The following is a 22,487-nucleotide window of genomic DNA, read 5'->3' as shown; positions in this document are numbered from 1 at the left end:
GCTTTGACATGAGAGTGACTTGGATACTAAAGCAGGGATGCTGACTGCAGCCCTCCAGTTGCTTGTGAAGTTCTTACTATCCCTCACTATTGGTTATAGCTCATAAGAGTTGTACTCCCATAATATTTGGAGCATCATACATTTCTCATCACTGCTCTAAAAGCTTAAATGTTCCTGATTAAAACGTAAGAGTTTTCCTTGACGGACTGATCCAATAAGGGCTGCCTGCTGCCTGTCAAGAAGGAATGTACAGCAAACCATAGGCCTGATTAACAGAGCCTGTAGATTCTGGGAGCTGCAGTTTTCTGGACTACAGCTCCCAGAATTCCCCAAACATCATTGCCAGTGTCAATGCTGCTGAGAGGAATCTGGGAGTTCTAATCCAAATGAATAAGCTTCTCAATCTTTGTTAGTCTGGGTCATAGCCATCAGAGTAAGTGAAATGGAAATGATAGTAGAAGAAGATTAAAACTGGTTACTCACATCAAGGGAGGACTCGGGCCCTTCCACAGGCCCAGATGGCACTCCCATCCCAGTACTTGGGTTGAAGGCAAGGTCCTGGCTTCCATGTGCCTGGCCTGCTGGACCTGACTGTCCCATAGGCTGCCGTGACTGGGGAGGGGGTTGGTTCCGATGGTGGAGCTGCTGCTGCTGCTGCTGCCCTGGTTGATTGCCAAGGTTGAGGTTGCTTAGCCCCTGTTGCACAGGATTGTGTGAAGAAGGTTCCATCCTATTTGACGGAGGCATCTGCGTGACAAAGAACAAGAACATAAAGGCACTGAGAAGCAGCATTGCAGGATGGGGCATGTTAGATTGGTGCAGGCCATAATCAGAAAGACACTAACAACATCTGCCGTCTTACACTTTACAACCCCCATGTCTGACACCCCTTTTCCACACATGGTTGTGTTCCACTGCCTCATCCCATACATTGTTCTCAAAATAAACATCACACACCTGCACTGCAGACAGCTTTACATGTTGCAGTAATAGCAAATGTGCTCTAGACTTCATTTCCCTTACTTCACACTTGCTGCATCAACAAAGGAACTATGTGTTGAGTTTTGAACTGGGAGAAAATGGTGTTACTGCTTCATATGAAACAGAAGCAAGAAAGGCAGAATTCTGCATCCTTGCACAACAATCAATAGTTCCTTTCTCTGTGGGACAATGTGGTACAACTCACTGGGCTTTAGAGAACAAGCAAATATACGGTGTAAGGCAAAAGCTGCAGCCCAGTAACAAGAGCGCAGTCAGCATGCACAGGGTTCTAGGTCACATTCTTATGGACCTCACATTTCCTTGCACATTTCCTCAGGGGAGAGCACACATTTTCCCTCTGCCACTCTCAGTGCCCAATGAGCTAGAAGAAATCGTACTGCATCCATTAGAAGGAAAGATGTAGCCCACTGCTGGTCAAAGGCCTATGTAAAGGTTTTTCAAAACAATGCAAGATAGCCGGATTCTATTCACAGGAAAAAAAATCTCACAGCTGAGAAGAAAATTTGTGTCCTACGAAATGTTACCCAATTTCTAAACTTGGTGTCAGGCTTAAGCAGCCCATAGTCCACGCAAATGAGAGTCTTCTGTTTTCCCCATAATAGTACAACTTACAAATATAGTAGAGTCTCACTTATCACATAAAACGGGCTGGAAGAACGTTGGATAAGCGAATATGTTGGACAATAAGGAGGGATTAAGGAAAAGCCTATTAAACATCAAATTAGGTTATGATTTTACAAATTAAGCACCAAAACTTCATGTTTAACAACAAATTTGACAGAAAAAGTAATTTAATACGCAGTAATGCTCTGTAGTAATTACCGTATTTACGAATTCAGCACCAAAATATCACGATGTATTGAAAACATTGACTATAAAAATGCATTGGATAATCCAGAACGCTGGATAAGCGAGTGTTGGATAAGTGAGACTCTACTGTAGTACAGAAAAACTGAATCCAGTCCCTATCATTCGAAGCGGGCAGAATGAAGCTATAGTGTGATAAAAATAAATTTTCATTCCAAGCGTGCAGTGTAAAAGGAAGAAGAAAATCCAGCATGTAATGGCTGCTAGAGATGTCAGCACATCAGTAATTTCATCTCCTTCCATACTGATTACAGATTGGGAATGATATCTTCTATCAGTGTCTATATGTAGGACATCCCCCCCACCCCCCCCCAGACAGCACAAACGCTCAGAGTGTTGTGAGCTTAGCTATGATGTGCTCATGTGAAGACTGAATATGCTTTCGCTGGGCTAAGAGGCACAGGATGAGGGCATCAGAGGGGAATGAGCCACTTAAGACCTTCTGCAGAGAGAGAGAGAGAGAGAGAGAGAGAGAGAGAGAGAGAGAGAGAGAGAGAGAGAGAGAGGAAGAAGCTGCTTAGGGCTGAAAAGCGCAGTGCTATTCACAAATGCAAGAAGCAGAGGCCTTGCTTTCCCAAACACCTAGTTTTCAGAACTGTGTTGCAGTGTCTTGGCACAAGGCAGAGAATTTGGGAAAGAGTGTTTAAATCTCAAATGTTGCTGTGAATTAAGAACACAATGCATCCAATACTTCTCTGGAGCTTCTCAGCTTAGGGGACAGGACTAGCAGAACAGGAATAATTAAGCAGTAGAAATAGGAAAGCATTTTCTATTATTAATATGCTTTGGAGGCTTCCTCCAATAAACTTGAGGAACCCCATGGCTTCCCTTATTGAAAACCATGGGAACTAGAAAATGAGAATGCCTTCATAGGCTCATGGACAGCTCTTCAGTGCCCCATAGTGGCTAATACAGAATATCTCACACAGTATCCTTCAATCTGTTATTAACAGACATGGGCCACATCTGCAGTCTCCTACATTACTGCTGTACGAGATGCTTGAAGACTGGTGGCTTTATGTTTGGAACCTTCAAGGGTAAGTATCTTCTAAGGCTGCTGGGGCAAGATGCTTCTCTCTTTATGGGGGAAAATCATCTAAGTGGCTTAATATAAATCTATGAAGATCAAAAGGGCTGGATAGCTGTAAGGTAGAGATCTTGAGGAAATTTGGCAGCTGTTCTTCTCTTCTTCCTTCTCCCGTCCCCCATCCCTCCTTTTCCTATCCCACTCCAAGCAGAGATTCTTCCTGACCTGTCCAGTGATGGAGGGAGCAGGTGGCTTTTCAGGAGTCAGCATGGTGCTAGGAATGTCGGACTGGTATGAGATTGGGGGAGGTCCTTGGTTGAATTCACTTAATGTCGGGGTGCCAGGATTCACAGTAGGGAATGAATCTGGGAAAGTTCCAGGGCCTGAAAAATTTGAACCTGCAGAAAGAAATGTAAGTATTTTAGGAACATTAACGCCACAAGCTTTCACGGTATTTATTAATATGGAGATGACACCACTGTCCCGCCATACAAGACTGCAAAGAACAAAGATGGTACAGATACTTTGGATTCCAGTGGAAGGAAAATACTAAGAGTCCTGCAGAGTTTTAAAGACTAACAGCTTTATTAAAATACAAGCTTTTGTGGCCTATGCCCCCTTCCTCAGAGGCATGGAATATGATCAGGGAGTTCATGTATGTCTCCACTGGATGTTGTGGGGGTGGGATGTTGATGCTGAGGTCCGAGAGAATTTATATGTAGAAAATACTGACAACAGTAGTTATATTATCAACACTGGCATTAACAAAAAAACGTACCACAAGAGCCTTTGTAGTTTTGGCTGCAGCCAATTAATGCAGCTGCACTTTGGAAATGGCAGAGAGTGACAAACATTAGCAAGAAACAAACATTGGTGAGAATGGTGTCCCATTTGTTACTCTCTTGGGTTAAGGTAGAAACTGACAATTATAGGTTGATTAGCACTGCTTAACAGTTGGCAGTAGGGTTACCACCAGAAAGGATCACAAAAAAGCGGCCGTTCTGTGGTGGCTTAATAATTGTGTTCTCTTTCTCACTCCATTTTTTAAAATAATATATTACTTTTCCTAAAGGTGGTAGGCAGCTCTAGAAGCTTCGTTCACAAGATCAGTTCTAGATTTTTATGAACTCTGGAACTGTATATATACTTGAAACAGTAACATATTCATTTTCTGTTCACCACTACCTCTGTTTTTCTCTTCCCTCCTTCGTTATTTCTCTTGGGACAGAAGTTTAGACTGTGAGTTACCTGGGGCAGAAGACTCTCGTCTTCTACTTTGTGAATTGCCAGGCATGCTATAACCATAACTCATTATATAAATAGAATAATACTCTGCCTTGGAAGGACAGAAAGATCCAAGAACAATTTACAGCATGAAAAAACATGGTTTTCTTGTGATGAAAAGGTGACACTAGCAACAATAGAACCTCATGGTGCAGAAAGAATACACTTGAGAACTGCTGACCTAGACTAGCCTCCTCACTGGGCGCCCTCCAGATAGTCTAGCATACAATCCCATTATCCCTACCTGGCATGGGGATCATGAAGGCTTATAGCACGACATACCCATTGAGGTTTCCCAAGCTTGGGCTGCAGAGTCCTCAATTGTTCCCAAAAGGCATTATTTGCTCCCTGAGAGGAGAATATTATTTCTCAGGGACCCAAGCCCTCTCTCTAGTTCCCAAGTCCCAGAGATCAACTCACTTTGGCCAGTATAGTCACTATTGCCACTGCTGGCAGGTGGAGGCTGCAAGGGTCCAAAGGGAGAAGGGCCAGGTCCCAGGGCAGCAATCATCTCCATGACGTTGGGCATCACCATGTGGGTAGGGCTCATGGTGCGACAGCGCTTTAGCACCGGTCCGTCCTGCTCTTCTTTGATATGGATGTCGGGCTTGATGGGTACAGGCTTCCAGCTGCATGTTGGATCAATGGTGATCTCTTCATATTCAGAACTAGTTGGGAACAAAAAGGAAAGAAAGTTCACTTATTAGTCTTTTAAGGGAAGATGATTTTGATTCCTTTAGATCTCTTTGGGCTTGAGAAGGTTCCCAGATCATATCCAACTTGAAGCTGAAGGAAGGCCTGAGGCTACCATATTGAGCACAGATCTCAAATAAATCTCATGGTTCTTTTATATTATTTCTTTACTTGCGTGCGGCTGTTATTTATTCTTTTGCCGAAAGGTTTGTCCTTGGCAATGTTAAAGAGCTACTGAGGATAATACAGTGAATTTATACAGCAAGGCCAGGGCATCAGTGCCTCGATGCCCAGCAGGTTTGATCTGGTTCCTTCCTGTTTATGTAAAGCAACACTGTCTTTTTTTTCTGGCAGTGAAAATCTGAGAACATGAGGCCCTCATATGGTGGAAAAGAAGTTCTGCATGTTGGCTGGATTTGCTCTGAATTTTAGGTTAAGGGAGGCCTGTCATATCTTCACAACAGCACTGGATTTGGGGGCTGGGACAAAACTGTACTCCTCAGAGGGGAAGGTGGCACTGGAGACAGAGGAAAGGAATGAAGCTCTACTGAACATGTTAAAGAGAAAGGGTTTCAACTCCTAAACAAACAAAGGAGCAAAATAGCTCTGGTCACAATCATTATGTGGAAAAGAAACAATACTGCTCTTGACACATTTTTTTCTACCATGCATAAGAGGAAAGAACCACGGAAAGTGAGGTAATTCTATTCAATGCATGTTCTAGCACACAAGTGTTTTTCAAGTCTTTCTGGAACTTCAGAACATTATTTTTTGGACTCTCATAGTCCCTAGCTCAGAGAGATACAGTCCAAAAAAGGACTCTTATCCTCCTCCTCACATTTATTGACCTATCTCTGCTTATCATCATATTAAATATTTATCCCATCCTCCTTCCAAGGTGTCAAAGAGAATCAAATAGGTGGTTTTGCTGTTCCCACTTTACCTTAATATTAAAACACTAGCTGTGCTCGGCCACGCGTTGCTGTGGCAAGGTGGTGGTGGTATTGGTTAAAAATTGTTGTGTAATTTTTATTTGACTTTATTTGCATTTTTTTATTAATTTTATTGTAAGTCATATTTTTATTTATTATATTTTATTATTTTCTTGTATTATTTTTAGTTATTTACTGTTATTATAGTATTTTATTGTATTAATTTTTTAGTGTTTTTATTATTTTTTATTGGGTTGGTAGGAGACCAAGTTGGAGGAGCTTAGCCTTCTAACTGGCAGCAATAAAAGTAATTATTCCTCTCTCTCTAATTAGGACTTTATTTTTCTTTTCTTTTTGTTGTATCAACCTAGAGGCGTGGATGATGGGTTGTGTTGTCAAATTTTGAGGTTGGGGGGCCTGTAGTTTTGTTGTTTTGTGGGTCGCCGTGATGCCATCACTCTTTTATATATAGAGATTAAGGAAGGCTAGGCAACTGGACCATGGCAATCTGGTTAGATTTACATCTGGAAAGGGATCTGAAGCCAAAGGTCACCGATCACAGTGAAAGTCATTAGCTCTTTATCTGGCACTCTCTTAAACATTGATATCCAACTCCTTTATATTCAGGTTTAACATTTTCAATGAACAGCAAGTGATCTAGGGCTGATCCCCCCCCCTCCACTCCGGATTCTGTAAAGTTGCTATGTAGATAATATTTGAACCTGAACAGTAATGTTAATAAGTGAGCATCAGCTCAATCATGCTGCAACCATGTTTCCTAGAAGAATGGAGGGAGAGATGAGCCATAAAACTTACTTCTGAATGTAGATTAGAATCCCCAGCATGTATTGATCCACTTCAAGTCCCTCCAGCAAGGCTGTTTTACTGAAAGAAAAGGAAGAGGAAAAGGAATCTACATTGATTTTCTGCACCTACTTTTTCCTTCCCTGGGCACCATATAAGACTCCAATATCTGATGTTCTGTAGACATTGACATAATCAAATATGCAAGGGAGGGTGGAGATTCTGCCAACCTGTTAGAGTTATATAGCAGATGAGTAACACTGCTTAAATTCCTGTTTTGACAGCTAGATTTGATGGCTTTTGAAGTTATGAGACCTCTATGCCATGCTTTCAGCCTTTCCAGCAACATTCTACTGGTCACAATGGGGAAAGAGGTGACCAGGTCTGCCAAACTCTGAGTTTGATCCAACAGGATCCTTCCCAGGTTGTACTGCTGCTCTCCTGAACATACACTTTAGTTCAGCACTTAGAAACTCTAACCCAGGGGTCCCCAAACTACGGCCCGGGGGCCACATGCGGCCTATTGAAGCCATTTATCCGGCCCCCATGGCACAAAGGCTGAAGGGGTTGGGCTAAATGGCCCAAGGGTTCTCTTCCAACCATCATCATCATCATCATCATCATCATCATCATCATCATCATTATTATTATTAACATTGAGGCTGGGAGGCCATCTGTCAGGGGTGCTTTGGTCCACAAAGGCAGAAAGGGGTTGGGTTAAAATTTTTTATTATTATTATTATTATTATTATTATTATTATTATTATTATTATTATTGACACAATGACACAGTCTGACACAGCAAACAAGATAGATATGCTGGATTATTATTATTATTATTATTATTATTATTATTATTATTATTGCTCGGTGATCACCTAGCCAACTATAGTCCGGCCCTCCAATGGTCTGAGGGATCATGAACTGGCCCCCAGTTTTAAAAGTTTGGGGACCCCTGCTCTAACCCATTCTGTGAGGGTTGCAGGCCCCAGTCATGGATACTTACTTGCAAACAGGACACCGCCATGTCCCCCTTTCACAGTTCAGCTGGAGGTAGGACTCCAAGTCAAAGCACTGGGCAGAAAAACATAAGAAGCTCAGAAACACAAAGCATTTGAAGTTGTAGGTTACTTCAAAGAGTGTGGTTCTGGAGACAGTGGCTTTGCAGTAGCCTGTGGTCCAAATGGGAGGAGGGACAGCACTTCATTACCCACTATAGAAAAAGGCTCCCCTCCCTTCTCAGACCAGAGGTTGCCGTTACAGTGATCTATCCCTGGAAAAACAAGTAACGACATTAGCTCTTTTATTTTGAATTTGTGAATATGGTCTGAAAGCATGGTAACAAGCTATACAAATGGAATAGATGCAGTTCCCCAAAAATACACTTCATAGAGCTTGGTGGTGACAGGGTCAGAGGCTCACCTGTATGTGCCGGCAGTCGTGGCCCCTGGCAGGAAGCTGGATTCTCCGAAAAGTTATAGGGCATTTCAGAGACACCTTGATGGCGGTCTGCTCCACCCCATCCTCACCATTTGGACCTGGAGTTCCAGGAATTGTGCCACTGCTGAAGTTTCGTTTTACTAAGAATTGAGAGGAGAAACTTGTTAAAGAGTTGCAAGATTTCCACAGAGAAAGGGAAAAGTACTGCTGGAAGTGCACAGGCAGTGACAGTCCCTATCAGATTGCCCCAAGTTCTGAAAATACTTCACATAAACAGATGTCACCAATGTATGCTGTATTCTACACTGCTTTAATCTATAGCGATATCTTTCTCAACAGTACACCTTGGATCAGCCCCTCCCCTGGCAACGCATGCAACCAGCGAACAGTGGCAAAGTCCCTGATTGGTTGCCATTGTTTTCACTGATGTTGTGGCATCTATTATTTTCTAATCTATTTTTAAATTTTATAGTTCAGCATTACTGAATATGAAAGATGTTCCACCAGTGTATTTTCACTCCTAGCATAATGTGAGTGCTTAGAAATGCTCTGCTCAGTTATGTTTCTGGACTTCTGCTCCCTACAAAGATCACGAAAGGGATTTCCAGCTTTGTAGACCTCGCCATAAAATGTACAGTTAACGACAGGATGCAAATGTGTCCATACTCACTTTTGGTGATGCAGTGCTCAGCGGGTAGGAGCCGCTTTTTTATCAAACCCTGCAAAACGGACCGCACAGAGGGCCTGTGAACCAGCTGCAGGACAAAGAGATGAGACTAGAAAGAGAGAGAAAGAGACAAGATGAATTAATTGATGATTTCAGTTGGGTTTGATTTTTGCGGATTTGATCATTCATGGATTTGATTGAAATGTTATCTCTATGAATCTCTAGATTCTCCAGAGCAATCCTATCATTGTTGTTGTTGTTGTTGTTATTTATTATTATTATTATTATTATTATTATTATTATTATTATTATTATTATTATTATTATTATGTTTATTTATATCCTGCTTTTTTTCTCCATAAGGAGACTCAAAGCAACTAACATTAAAAGCATTATAATACAATTTAAAATATACAAATATACAAATATTTAAACAGTATAGTTTTAATATTTGTTTAATTCTATGGTCCTGTACCCCCAGCAAATATGGAGGGTTGGCTGTAGTGGCCTAACATCACTTGGGACTTTCTCAGAGATAAAACAGAGGCACATAGTAGTGTTACAACTGATTCAGTGGATCCAAATGTTCTGCCCAAACCTGGACAAAACCGGAGAACTTACACAGCAGCAGGCGGTGACTGTGATCTGGATGGTGTTCCTGCCGGGCTGACATACTTGCTTCAGGTAGAGGGGTTTGTGGGATGTCTTGTTGTCTCCCCGCTCAATGGTCAGAGGGGTGGCATTCACACTGACCTGGACTGAGGCTGGCCAGTTAGTATTCATTTGCCGGTCCTCATGGTGGTAGCATTTAAACTGCAGTTCCAAATCAGGCCTTGAAAAATGAAGAAGCAACCCAATGTTAAAAACCACAATTCCTCAGAAAGGTCAGAGCCCACTGGGAACAAGAGCAAGGAGTTAAGATTGCAGATCATGGAGATGGCCTACTAGGAAAAGGAAGAACCTCTCTTGGTGCTCAAACTTTAGTAAATTTTTTCCTTCTTCTTTTGAAGGCCATACTTCTGAAAGAATGCCAAAGTTGGGTTACTCAACCTCTCCAAGTGAGAAAAGGTGGGAGAATGTTTTTGAAAATCTAAGGCTGGCCAGGGACTGATGAACTGATCTGCTATAAGTGACTAACTATGGGAACTTGACACATAACCAGCCCTGTTGTAGCTAGTGGTCTGGAAACCATTCAGTTTCATTAGTGTTGTGCTTCATCATGTCTGTTTTAAATTAGATTGCAATACTTTTTTTTTCCTGTGCAGGTGAATAAAATTTCAGAGTACACATTTATTTATGTATGTCTTTTCCCCATTAACTAAAACATCAATTTGTGTCCCCCCCCCCACTTAAATGTGTTTGAGCTGTGCACTTTTTAAAAAGGTATGCATTATTTCCTAGCCTAAGTATGCTTTGCAAAAGGTGTTGAGAAATACAAAACAGATACTTTAGCTGAGATTTCTGAACCCAAAAGGTTCCCCCATCCTATAGAAATGTGCAGAGGCTATTATTAGAAGGAGATTACAACTCAAATACACTGCAATCAAATTGTAAGCAGCCAACCATGGCCTGATATCTCTTTTTCCATTGACTGTTTTCTACCGTTGAACTCCAGAGCTTTAAAATTTCTGTTTTTGACAATCAGAGAGTAGCTAAATTAGTTAGCTTACTTCCAGGCCAATTTTGGAGGCTCAAAACAAATGATCACTAATTTTAAAGGCATTAAACTGTCATCCAGGCTAATAAACGCTTGTCTAAAAATGTTTTCCCATGTTTCAGAAATAAGATTGAAGAGTAGCTCTCTGAAAAACATTTCACAGTAAAGATTTTTTTGCAATAATATGAAAAAGTTTCTGAGAAATTTCTCTATCTTCCTAAGACACATGGTGAGTGTTTTTAAAAGCAAAATGTGGCAAAGTTTGTCTTTCTTTGAACTACATCTCCCAGAATTCCACAGAAGGTTCAGGAACTGCAGTCCAAAATATATATACGTAATAACAATGTGATCTCTCATCTTAAGGACTGGGATGGGGCAGAAAAAAGGAAGAACAGTTGTTTATAGCATTTTCAGTGCCATGATCACGAACTCTACTGCTTCATAAACAACTTTGGAAATACCGATTCCCCAAGTTCCTTATAGATCCTGCACCTACCATCACAACACAGCACAACCACTTTCCCAACTGGGGATGATGCAACATAGAGTATAATGAATTGAGGAAGCCTCAGACTACAGATTCTGATGGTATTCAAAAAAATCCCAGTTCTGAATCAAAGGAGTAGAAAACATTTTTAGCTAGAGGTGGTTAAAAAAATAATAATTACGAACCTTGTACAGGAACTCTGGTGTTGCGAGGAAAGGAGAAGAGAGGTTCTCTCACCTGAGCATCAGAGTCTTGTAAACAGAGTCCCTGAGCTGGAAGACATGGTTGCTGACTGCCAAGTTGTGCTGGAGGCGAAAGGGCTCCAATACCACCCCATCCCGCACGGGGAAGGTCAAGCGCAATTCATCACAAGGGTTTCCTGATGGGCGAGACAAGAGAATGAAGTAGTGAAAGGGTGAGGGCACTGGGCTGTGGCTCTAGGAGGTATATTGCGAGGGAGGGGGGGGGGAAGGGGAACCTGGCAGGAGGAGGGAGTGCACCTGGGGACAGAGTAAGGAATTGGTGGCTGCTGTGAGGCTTGGCTCCAGCTTCACTTGTGGTACTGGGGATCTCATTTCCTCACCTCCCCCGAACAACACTGTATTTCTCAAGCAATTGGGGAAGGCTCATACTGCCCTAAGAGAGCAGCCATTGAAATCTCTAGGTACGTGCCCCCCCCAACTGCCTCGGATTTATAACTGGCATGGAACTGCCCAAGGGCCAACAATCTAGGAACCCAACTTCACAGCCTGTTCAGACTTCTTTCAGTCACTTTCAGGATTTCTAACTAATGGGAGCTAGAGTTCAAAATATCTAGAGGACAGGAAGTTGGGAACAATGGATCTACAAAGGCCTGAAAATATTCTAATGTGTTTTTCTCTGCCTTCATCTGCACAGCAGCAATATACCAAAGCAAGCCCAATTCTTAAGATAATCTTTCTGTAGCCAACCGGAATCATCAGCCTTGGAGGAAACCTCAGGTTTGTTAATGGATAAAATAATATTTGGGGGAAGCAATATCTAGACCAAACAATTTCACAAACTTGCTTTTAGAAATCCAGGGGATTTCCATGGCTGAGTGTGGATTTGTACCCTAGTTTCCAGAGCTGTAAGTCCAACACTTAAATCACTACATCATGCCAGCTCTCTCTCAATTTACTAGCTGGACTTGTAACTTCCTATAGTCAGATGATATGTTTATAGGAATCAACCAATATTATAAGAAAATGACTTAGGAAACTTTTTATAAACACTATAAAGTATTTATAAGAAAGAAAAATTAAGAATGGATACAGAGTGCAATAAGAGCATCTCTCCAGGCTTATATATGGATTTACTTGACCCTTTCTGTCTGATATGCAGACACAGTTTAGCCAGAATCCAGGATCCTGGAGCTGAACTTACCAGATGGAGAAGGATGCAAAGAGTTGATATTAGGTTTGATGTCTGGAAGGAATGGTGATTTCACATCCTGGCCTGGGGACATATAGGGAGGGATGTTACTGCCAGGTGTCATCGGAGGAGTGGGGTTGCCAGGCAGCGGGGAGCTGGGGTAACCAGGCATGGATCTTCCAGGCTGAAAAGAGAACTAATTGATTAGGCTAAGTTTAAAAAGAGGCAGACATAAGTTGAACTAATGGACAGCAACAGATGAGTTGCACTCACCTATCATGCCCAGTCTCTTGAAAAAGGACAAGACAAATCAAGACAGTGAATAATATCATAAAGAGATGAGTACCTATCTCCACATCCCAGCCAGGTACCCAGGCAAGTCTTGATGAAAGTGAGTAAGGTGACTTACCCCATTCATCGTTGTCTGCCCATAGCTGTTGAAGTTGCCCCCATTGAAATTGGCGGTTTGACCATTGAACTGATCAGGAGTCTAGAAAATAAACCAAAATCCTGTTACAGTATCAAGAGACTGCTTTCAGACCATCCCAATTCTCAAGAGCCAAAGCTGCCTTAATCCTTAATTGACACATTCATTCATTAAATTATAACCAACATTTTTGAAATTCAATGAAGGTTAATAATTCTTCTGAGCAATGCTGGGTAATCCACCTAATAAAAATATAAAAGTAAGGTATGGCCATAGCATCAGTATCATAACCCCTATATATTTATAATTTTATGCACAATATTCCTAAGAATGCAACAACATGAATCAATAGGATTGTTCTAGTAGGTTTATAAAATAACATTCCAGACTCAAGAATATTTCTGAACAGAAACAGAAGACTTCAGATCTTTTAATATATATTTGAACCCCTTACAAAGCATGCATTCTCCTCCTCTCTCTACACACACGCACGCACGCGTACACACACACACACACACACACATGAAACTATCATAATCACTTATGCCATAAATATCCCAAAAGTATTAGATTCTGCCTGATCTTGGAAACGAAGACGGGACAGCCCTAATTTGTACTTGGATGGGAGACTAATGAATACCTGGTACTGTAGGCTATGTTTCAGAGGAGGAACTGGCAAAACCACCTCTGAGTATTCCTAATCTAAGAAAACCATATAAAACCCATAGGGTCATCATACATTGACAGATGATTTGAAGGCGTGTGCAGGCCTGTAACGAGGGGGGTTTTTTAGGGGTTCAACCCCCCCCCCCGAAATTTTTCAAGTTATAAAAAAAATCTCGTTTACTCATGAATTTTAACTGGTTAACCAAATCCCCATGCTAAGTCTATGGGATGCAAAACATTAAGAGTCCCTCCAGGCACTATCTCAAGCAGATATTGACAGGTTTGTAGCGGGGAGGGGTGTGTGCTAGGGGTTCAACCCCCCCCCCTCCGAAATTTTCAAAACCCCTCCCGAAATTTTTTTATGGCTACGGCCCTGGGTGTGTGTGTGTGTTCGCACATGTACATACACATTGCAATCATGCTCCCTTCTCATTCTTCTGCCTTCTATACTTTCATGAGCTTAAAGAAGTTTATACAACTTCCACTGATTTTTAAAGCTGCTTCTCAGAGTGATGCTACAAAGCCAAAAGATGCATGAAGGCCAATAAATCATCATTTTGAATCTTAGAATCTATGCAACCTTCTTTCCAAAGGAAATCTATCTGTGTCTTTTCTCCATTGCTCTACAAGAGATCTTTTGTTTTGCAGGGCTTATCTTTTTGGCTTTTGTCCTTGAGATTCATTTCTCCACACTCATTCTATTTATATTATACCTTTTCCCCAGAACTATGACTCAAGGCAGTTTACTGTTTAAAAAAATATTATATAGATTTTAATATACATACATGATGTCACATTTCAGTGTTTATTATTACCAATGAGGTATCTAATGACAATGTTAAGCTGTCTGGTACTTTAGTCAATACTAGCTTTGCCCGGCCATGCGTTGCTGTGGCTTATGGGAATCCTTTGTTGGCCAGATGGAATAGCAGTGAATAGCCTTGCAGTCTCAAAGCCTGGCCGTTTTCTGGAGTAGCTGGAGCTTTTTGTTGTATGAACGTAGAGGCATGGATGAGGGGTTGTGCTGCCAAGTTTGGTGTTTCTGGGATGTGTAGTTTTGTTGTTTTGTCCTAGGCCGAAATTTCATTACTCTTTTATATATATAGACTAGCTGTGCCCGGCCACGCGTTGCTGTGGCAAAATATGGTGGTATGGGAAATAAAGTATTGAGGAATTGGTGGTAGTTAAGGTAAAGGGTAAACGTTTTCCCCTGACATTAAGTCCAGTCATGTCTGACTCAGAGTGTTGGTGCTCATCTCCATTTCTAAGCCGAAGAGCCAGCGTTGTCCATAGACTCCTCCAAGGTCATGTGGGATGACTGCATAGAGCAGCGTTACCTTCCCGCCAGAGCAGTACCTATTGATGCACTCACATTTGCATGTTTTTGAACTTCTGGGTTGGCAGAAGCTGGAGCTAACAGTGGGGGCTCTCTCCGCTCCCCCAATTCAAACCTGCAGCCTTTCAGTCCAGAAGTTCAGCAGCTCAGCGCTTTAACACGCTGCGCCATCAGGGGATATTATTTCCTAAAGGTTGTGAATATACAATATTTCTGATTGGTTTTTTTTGTCTGTTGGAGTCAAGTATGAATGCTGCAATTAGGAAAAATGATTAGGATGTAATGGCCTTGCAGCTTTAAAGCCTGGCTGCTTCCTCCCTGAGTGAATTTTTTGTTGGGAGGTGTTAGCTGGCCCTGATTCTTTCCTGTCTGGAATTCCCTTGTTTTCAGAGTGGTGTTGTTTGCAATATTTTATGTGCGTCTACTGTCTGTGGCCCTGAGAAAACAGAGGATTTGCCAGACTTTGATGATGGGAATACTTTGTTGGGAGGTGTTAGCTGGCCCTGATTGTTTCCTGTGTGGAATTCCCCTGTTTATTTACTGTCCTGGTTTTAGAGATTATATTGTTCTGCATTATTCTATCCCAGTAATTATTTCATATTAAAGTAGAATCTCACTTATCCAACATTCACTTATATAATGTTCTGGATTATCCAACGCAGTCTGCCTTTTCATAATCAATGTTTTTGTAGTCAGTGTTTTAAATTCATTGTGATATTGTAGTGGTAAATTTGTAAATACAGTACAGTAGAGTCTCACTTATCCAACATAAACAGGCTGGCAGAATATTGGATAAGCGAATATGTTGGATAATAAGGAGGCATTAAGGATGAGCCTATTAAACATCAAATTAGGTTATGATTTTACAAATGAAGCACCAAAATATCATCTTAGACAACAAATTTGGCAGAAAAAGTAGTTCAATACACAGTAATGCTATGTAGTAATTACTGTATTTATGAATTTAGCACCAAAATATCACAATATATTGAAAACATTGACTACAAAAATGCATTGGATAATCCAGAACATTGGATAAGCGAGTGTTGGATAAGTGAGACTCTACTGTAATTACTACATAGCATTACTGCGCATGGAACTACTTTTTCTGTCAAATTTGTTGTATAACATGATGTTTTGGTGCTTAATTTGTAAAACGATTACCTAATTTGATGTTTAATCGGCTTTTCCTGAATCCCTTCTTATTATCCAACATATTCACTTATCCTGCCGGCCTGTTTATGTTGGATAAGTGAGACTCTACTGTATATTGATAATCTTAAATTATCTGCTTAGAACTGGATTATATGAGGCCCCTTCTTCACAGCTGTATAAAATGCACACTGAAGTGGATTATATGGCAGTGTGGAGTCAAGATAATCCAGTGCAAAGCAGATAATGTAAGATTATAAATGGGTTATAGAGCTGTATAGAAGGGCCTTGAGTCTACACTGCCATATAATCCAGTTAAAATCAGATAATCTGTGGAAGAAGCCTAAGTGAGGCCTAACTGTGCCTGTCCCCTAACTGAAGCCTGGCTGTCCCTTGGCTGGTTGCTAGGCAACCAAGTGGGCAGAGATTAGCCCTCTAAACTGTCAGCAATTGGATAAAAACTATTATTCCTCTCCCTCTAATTAGGACTTTATTTTTCTTTTCTTTTTGTTGTATCAACCTGGAGGCATGGATGATGGGTTGTGTTGTCAAATTTTGAGGTTGGGGGGCCTGTACTTTTGTTGTTTTGTCCACTGCCCTGATGCCATCACTCTTTTATATATATAGATATAGCTTATTATGTGATAAAATAGAGAAGGCATTTATCACAAACTGGTTATGATAATGATTGGAGAAACATATTGAAGTTGCTAACAATTATCTCTTCTGCCAACCTAGCAGTTCAAAAACATGCAAATGTGAGTAGATCAATAGGTACCGCTCCAGTGGGAAGGTAATGGCGGTCCATGCAGTCATGCCGGCCACATGACCTTGGAGGTGTCTACGGACAACGCCGGCTCTTCGTCTTAGAAATGGAGATGAGCACCAACCCCCAGAGTCGGACACGACTGGACTTAACGTCACGGAAAACCTTTACCTTTACTTTAACAATTATCTGTGTATGTATTGTTGATTTCTCATTACCATTAAAAGGGTGAAAAGCACAGGGTGGTATGTTTGTGTGGACCTAATGAAAAACTGTTCTTTTATTTTTGCAAGGTAAATTTGTATTCCATCTGTTTTTCATTGCAAGGGGTTTCCAGACAAGTTTCCCATCCAACCCCAAATCAACACCGCTTCAGCAGGGACTCCACCCTGTGCCCTCAGATCTGCCCTGGGCTCACCTCCCTGCTAACTACTCACTTCAGAATCACTAAACAAGGAAAGAAAGCTCTCCTCTTTTCTTCCTTTTTCTCAAATGTGACTATAGGAACCTTACCTATGAGTTACCTGAGGATTAACCTCTTAGGATTATTTTAGACAAAAAACTATGAATCTAAAATGAATAAATGATTAAAACTCCAAAGGAAAGGACAAATTGCTAGAGATAGCAAAACGTTCTTTTGCTGTAGGTTAAACCTGATATGCTTGTCATCCTTAATTGAGATTTTATTTCTCCATTCTCAGTTCAAATGGGCTTTCTCACATTCACAGAGAATCTTGGGGTTCATTTGCCATAGTAACTGAATACCTTATAGTATGGACCACTTGTGCCCGAAGCTGACAGATACTGGCTCATTCCCTGCTGCATGGGCATCCTGTGGCCGGCATATGATGGGGATGGAGCAGATGGCTGAGATGCGCTTGGGACGTATTGACCAGCTTGGGAAGGGTACTGGCCACCCTGAATATACTGTTGTCCTGGATAACCCTGGAGGAGAAAAATAATTAAAAACAATCCAAGTAATTTTAAAAAAAATCTCAACTACAAACCTATTTTTAATCAGCAGAAAATGGCAGCAATTAAACTTTTAAAAGTATGACGCCAGCAAAAGAGTGGGATGCATGAAAGTGTGGATTCCCAAATACACAGCCTACAGGAGGCTATTCTACAGCTCTGTAGCAACAAAGGAAAAGGCCCTTCCTCTTAGGGAACCACATTTGGTCTCCAACTACGATGAAACTTTCAATTAATTTAAGTGCTTCCAGATGGACAGCTTTAACTGCTTAAAATCAAAAGGCGTAGGGCATACATTCCATCTTTTTCCTAAACTGATTTTCCTTACAAAAAAAAGGATAGAAGAAGCATTAGGAAACTATGGAAGAGTTGCAAACTGAAGCTGCCATTCAGACCTTTGGTGAGCTTCAGTGAGCAAGTAAGCACCTTATGGAAACTGGGAAAGTCCTGAAATGCTCAGGCTGAAGACTTACCATATAGGATTACTGCCTTATTGTATTTTGTCTAGAAATGTCAACTAACTTCACCTAAACATATATGACAAATAGAGGCTACTGACTCCTCCTGCATATGGCCTACACCCAATACAGAGTCAACATTTGCAAGTACAAAAGCAATTTATTTTCCAAGTGCCCTGCAAACATGTCACAGTAGGCCACTGAAAATGAAACAGAAATAAAATTTAATCTATATTGTAAAGAGACTTGCACTCTGAAAACTGTAGTAGATGGTACTATGTGTGCAAAACAATGACAGAATACCAAGACTTCTTTGCCATCACAACTTCTAAGAACAGATATTCAGATACGATTCTAGACTGATTTTGACTTTATTTGCTACAGGTTGGCTCCAGTTTAAGTGGCTGAAAGGGTAAAGGTACCTCACCAGATTAAGGAAAGAGGTCCATCAAAATAATGTGCTGTATTCACAATGGCATTTTCTACAGATAGATAAGGGGATCTGTAGCTTTAAATTCTGATGCAAGCGTAGTCGTCTCCCCATCTGTTTCAGCAGTTGTCTCTGTGCAGTGTTCCTTCTGATTCACACTATTAACTATGGATTTGAGCCACATCATGTTATTTGCACTCAGTTCCCACTTAAAGAAGAGTCTACTTGTCTGTAACCGATTTTTCAAGTAGTCATCTGTAAACGCATACAACTGGGAGACTCTGTGCTTGGGCAGCTACAATTTGGAAACTACTAGCTCTTCAGTAGAATTTTGGTGGCTGCTCTGCGTCCTCCCAATGCATACAACAACTGATCTTTTCACTCAATTCCCTACACCAGCTGGAGATGTAGGGAGACAGTTAATGTGAGATGGCTGGTAAATGCTGCCAGAATGCAAAATCATGCAGTTTGGTACCATTTTAACTGTTATGGCTCAATGCTATGGAATCGTGAGAATTGCACTTTTACAAGGTCTTCAGCTTTCTGTGACAAATAGGACTGGTGTTTCATCAAATTAGAAATTCCAGGATTCCACAGTATTGTGCCATGGCAGTTAGAGTGGGATGATTTGGTCCATGGTACGTCAAACCAAACCTGCAACACCAGGGCTGTGGCGCAGCTGTTGAGCAGCTGCCTTAAATCACTCTGACCATGAGGTCATGAGTTCGAGGCCAGCCCGTGGCAGGGTGAGCACCCGTCAATTAAAAATAAAAAATAGCCCCTGCTCGTTGCTGACCTAGCAACCCGAAAGATAGTTGCATCTATCAAGTAGGAGATAAGGTACCACTTATAAGTGGGGAGGCAAGATTAACTAATTTACGACCTGGAATGAGGAAGTGCCGTCAGTGTGGATGATGAAGCAGCTGCTCCCCCCGTGGCCAGAATCGAACATCCCCTCAGAAGAACGTTAACTTGCCTCTGCGTGTGTCTCTCAGTCTCTGTTTGATGTGTTTATGGGCACTGAATGTTTGCCCTATGTGTGTTATAATGTGATCTGCCCTGAGTCCCCTTCGGGGTGAGAAGGGCGGAATATAAATACTGTAAATAAATAAATAAATAAATAAATAATGTCCGGCTGGTGGCAGATTATTCTGATTTAGTCCTCCTGTATACCAAATAAAAGGAGCCCCGGTGGTGAAGTGTGTTAAAGCACTGAGCTGCTGAACTTGCAGACCAAAAGGTCCCAGGTTCAAACCCGGGGAGCAGAGTGAGCGCCCGCTGTTAGCTCCAGCTTCTGCCAACCTAGCAGTTCGAAAACATGCCAATGTGAGTAGATCAATAGGTACCACTCCGGCAGGAAGGTAATGGCGCTCCTTGCAGTCATGCCAGCCACGTGACCTTGGAGGTGTCTACGGACAACGCCGGCTCTTTGGCTTAGAAATGGAGATGAGCACCAACCCCCAGAGTCAGACATGACTGGACTTAACGTCAGGGGAAAACTTTACCTTTACCTATACCAAATAAAATGACTGAATTTTTCTCACTGTCATAGTTACAATGCTTGCCATATGCTAGACTTTGTGGAAACACACATAGAGAATTATGCTCTAACTTCTGTTTCTTCTGTTTCAGTTGACCTACATCCTTATGAACATTTTCTGGCCATCAGGGAACACAGCTTTCCTCCCATTCCATAATCCATATTGTAACAAACGGCATCTTAACATTAGTGATGAAGTGCTTTCTCTTTGTTTTGAACCCCTTCTTATATCTCCACACTTCAGTTTTTCATGCAGACTCACAATTCGTTCTTACTTGGCAAAAGAAGCCAAACAAAAGTAAATCAGCTCCATGAATTAGTTACACAGCTACTTTATTTTATGGAACGCTGGCTTGTTATTGTGTGTGAATGTGGCCTAATTAGATAAATTAGAAACCAAACCAAACACTTGACAACACTGTGGTAAATAGTATGAGTGGGGAAGGGAACAATTCTGTGATGTGTCAGTTAAGGTGTGCAATAAGGTTACAAACCATTAAAAATAAACAAGTGGTATTATTCTTGGTGAATGGTCAAATATAATAAATCACCTTAATTTTTGTAGTGTATGTGTAAAGCGGTTTTACTGACCAAGAAGGAAACAGAAAACTACAGATAGGAAGTGGGCAATCACAGACATGTCCCTTCAAGAAGCTTGGGAAGAAAAGCACATCTTATGAAAAACAGGGGACTCAGCAGGGGCAATCACCTTAGCTCAATTTCCCATGTCTAATGCATCTTCCTAAGGTGCGACCTGAGTGTTTGCTTATTGCTTTGCCCTTGAGTGTCCAGCCTTGGATATACAGCTCAGGAGCTGCAGTATTTCCAAACCCTGTCCCTTCCCAAAATACTCACCTCACTGGAGTAGGTCCTCTTGACACTTTGCCTGGGGATCTGTTGCCCTTGTGGGGGGCCAGGGTATCCATGCTGGGGCATCCGTTGTCCTCCATAGATGGCATTCATGGTGGGAGGCCTTGCAGCATTCATGCTCATGGGAGACATCCCAGAAGCACCCATCACGCTACCCATGTTGGCAGGATTCATCCCAGGGGGCACAGCTGGTCCTCGGGGGCCCGAATGAGGAAGGAACTGGTTGTTGAAGGGCTGCCCCGCTCCCATCTCGGGGGGGGGGGGGGAGGAGAAGAAGAAGAAGAAGTTTAACACAACATTAGAAGCCAGGGGCAATAAAAAATGGGTTGAATTGTTGCAATACACCTCAACTAAATCCAGCTCCATTGGGCATTGCCTTTCCCCACATTGTCATACATAGCCATCTCAACCACCCAAGGAACATCATGACATTAAGAACTTGTGCCTAATGAGTCTTTCCTGTTTTCTGTTTCCTTCTCGACTCACTTTTCATTTTATGCTGTGGCCTTTTAGGCTGTAAGCCTTAAGATTGTCTTTTTAAAATTGGTATGCATTTAATTTATATACTCTGAGAGCCTTTTCAGCTGCAGAGCAAGGCATAATTGTTATACATCAAAATAAAGAAATTATGCCTCCCAAACCATCTCAACAACAGCATTTAAACCAGGCCCCTTCAACCTGTGGCCCTCCAAGTGTTTTGGATTGTTTTTCTCTATAAGAACTAGTTTTTGAGATACATAACATATGCCACCTACCAGTAGCCATCTGCTCACCCATAGCAAAAAATAATGACAATATCTAAAAATCTAGAGCTGGTGTGGTCTTTCTAATACAATTTTCTGAATCAGCCCCTCAAATAACCCCATGAACAGACCTAAAAACCAAGACAGCAAGTGTTTTTTTGTTGTTGTTGTTGGGCTGTGCTACAGCTGGGGATTATGGAGACTGTAATCAACTGTCTCAGACTCAGGCTGAGAAGACTGCTATGTTTATGTTTTGGAAGATAATCAATCAATCCCTTGCATTACACAATTTGAAAGCAATAGTTATATTGGGCATCATGACAGTGTCACATTTTAGTTCTCTTTTTCACCCTCAAAATACCATGGGAAGCATCATGCACTGAATCATGGACCCAGGTCTTACCGCTCCATACTGGCTCAGTTCCTGGCTCTGCTTCTCTTGCAGGGCGGCAACAGTCGCGGTGGCCGTTGCGGTGGCAGTGGCGGCGGCGGCAGCTACGGCAGCAGCAGCAGCAGCTTGGGTGAAATCTGGAGTGGGCCTCCCAGTATGTGATGGAATGCCCATTCCCCCTGGGCCGTTTGGACTGCCTGCATAACTGAAGCAAAGAGGAGGTTGAGAAGCAAGGTGGCAAAATATGGGTTGTGCAAAGATTGCACTTGATCTACTGGCAACGTTTTGGGTCATCTGAAATCAACTGGCAAGGCTTTCCATGTCCCTCTTCTTTCAAAATAGCAGCAACAAATGGCATTGAACCATGCCAAATTATACCGCTGAAGTGGATAAAGTTTGGAATAACTACTAGCTGATTTTTGAATGACAAACTGACTTCCATTCAGTTCCGGTATGTCAAACACATTCCTGGAATCAGACTGTT

General features: G+C 41.7%; 1 protein-coding gene across 1 annotated transcript in view; it reads right to left on the bottom strand.

Moving 5' to 3' along the window:
* Positions 1-22,487, bottom strand: part of zmiz2 (zinc finger MIZ-type containing 2) — a 98,906-nt gene that overhangs the window by 2,573 nt on the left and 73,846 nt on the right. Inside the window, exons 5-18 of the mRNA XM_008116018.3 lie at positions 22,016-22,208; positions 20,855-21,118; positions 17,365-17,544; positions 12,662-12,742; positions 12,265-12,436; positions 11,098-11,239; positions 9,338-9,548; positions 8,720-8,825; positions 8,032-8,189; positions 7,616-7,683; positions 6,622-6,690; positions 4,601-4,848; positions 3,122-3,294; positions 484-747 (exon numbers count right to left, since the gene is read on the bottom strand). Coding sequence (XP_008114225.2) covers positions 484-747; positions 3,122-3,294; positions 4,601-4,848; positions 6,622-6,690; positions 7,616-7,683; positions 8,032-8,189; positions 8,720-8,825; positions 9,338-9,548; positions 11,098-11,239; positions 12,265-12,436; positions 12,662-12,742; positions 17,365-17,544; positions 20,855-21,118; positions 22,016-22,208 — 2,329 coding nt within the window. The remainder of the gene's footprint in view (positions 1-483; positions 748-3,121; positions 3,295-4,600; positions 4,849-6,621; positions 6,691-7,615; positions 7,684-8,031; positions 8,190-8,719; positions 8,826-9,337; positions 9,549-11,097; positions 11,240-12,264; positions 12,437-12,661; positions 12,743-17,364; positions 17,545-20,854; positions 21,119-22,015; positions 22,209-22,487) is intronic.

The sequence above is a fragment of the Anolis carolinensis genome, unplaced genomic scaffold (genome assembly GCF_035594765.1).
Source record: "Anolis carolinensis isolate JA03-04 unplaced genomic scaffold, rAnoCar3.1.pri scaffold_8, whole genome shotgun sequence".
NCBI lineage: Eukaryota > Metazoa > Chordata > Lepidosauria > Squamata > Dactyloidae > Anolis > Anolis carolinensis.
This window is presented reverse-complemented; position numbering and strand designations above follow the sequence as displayed.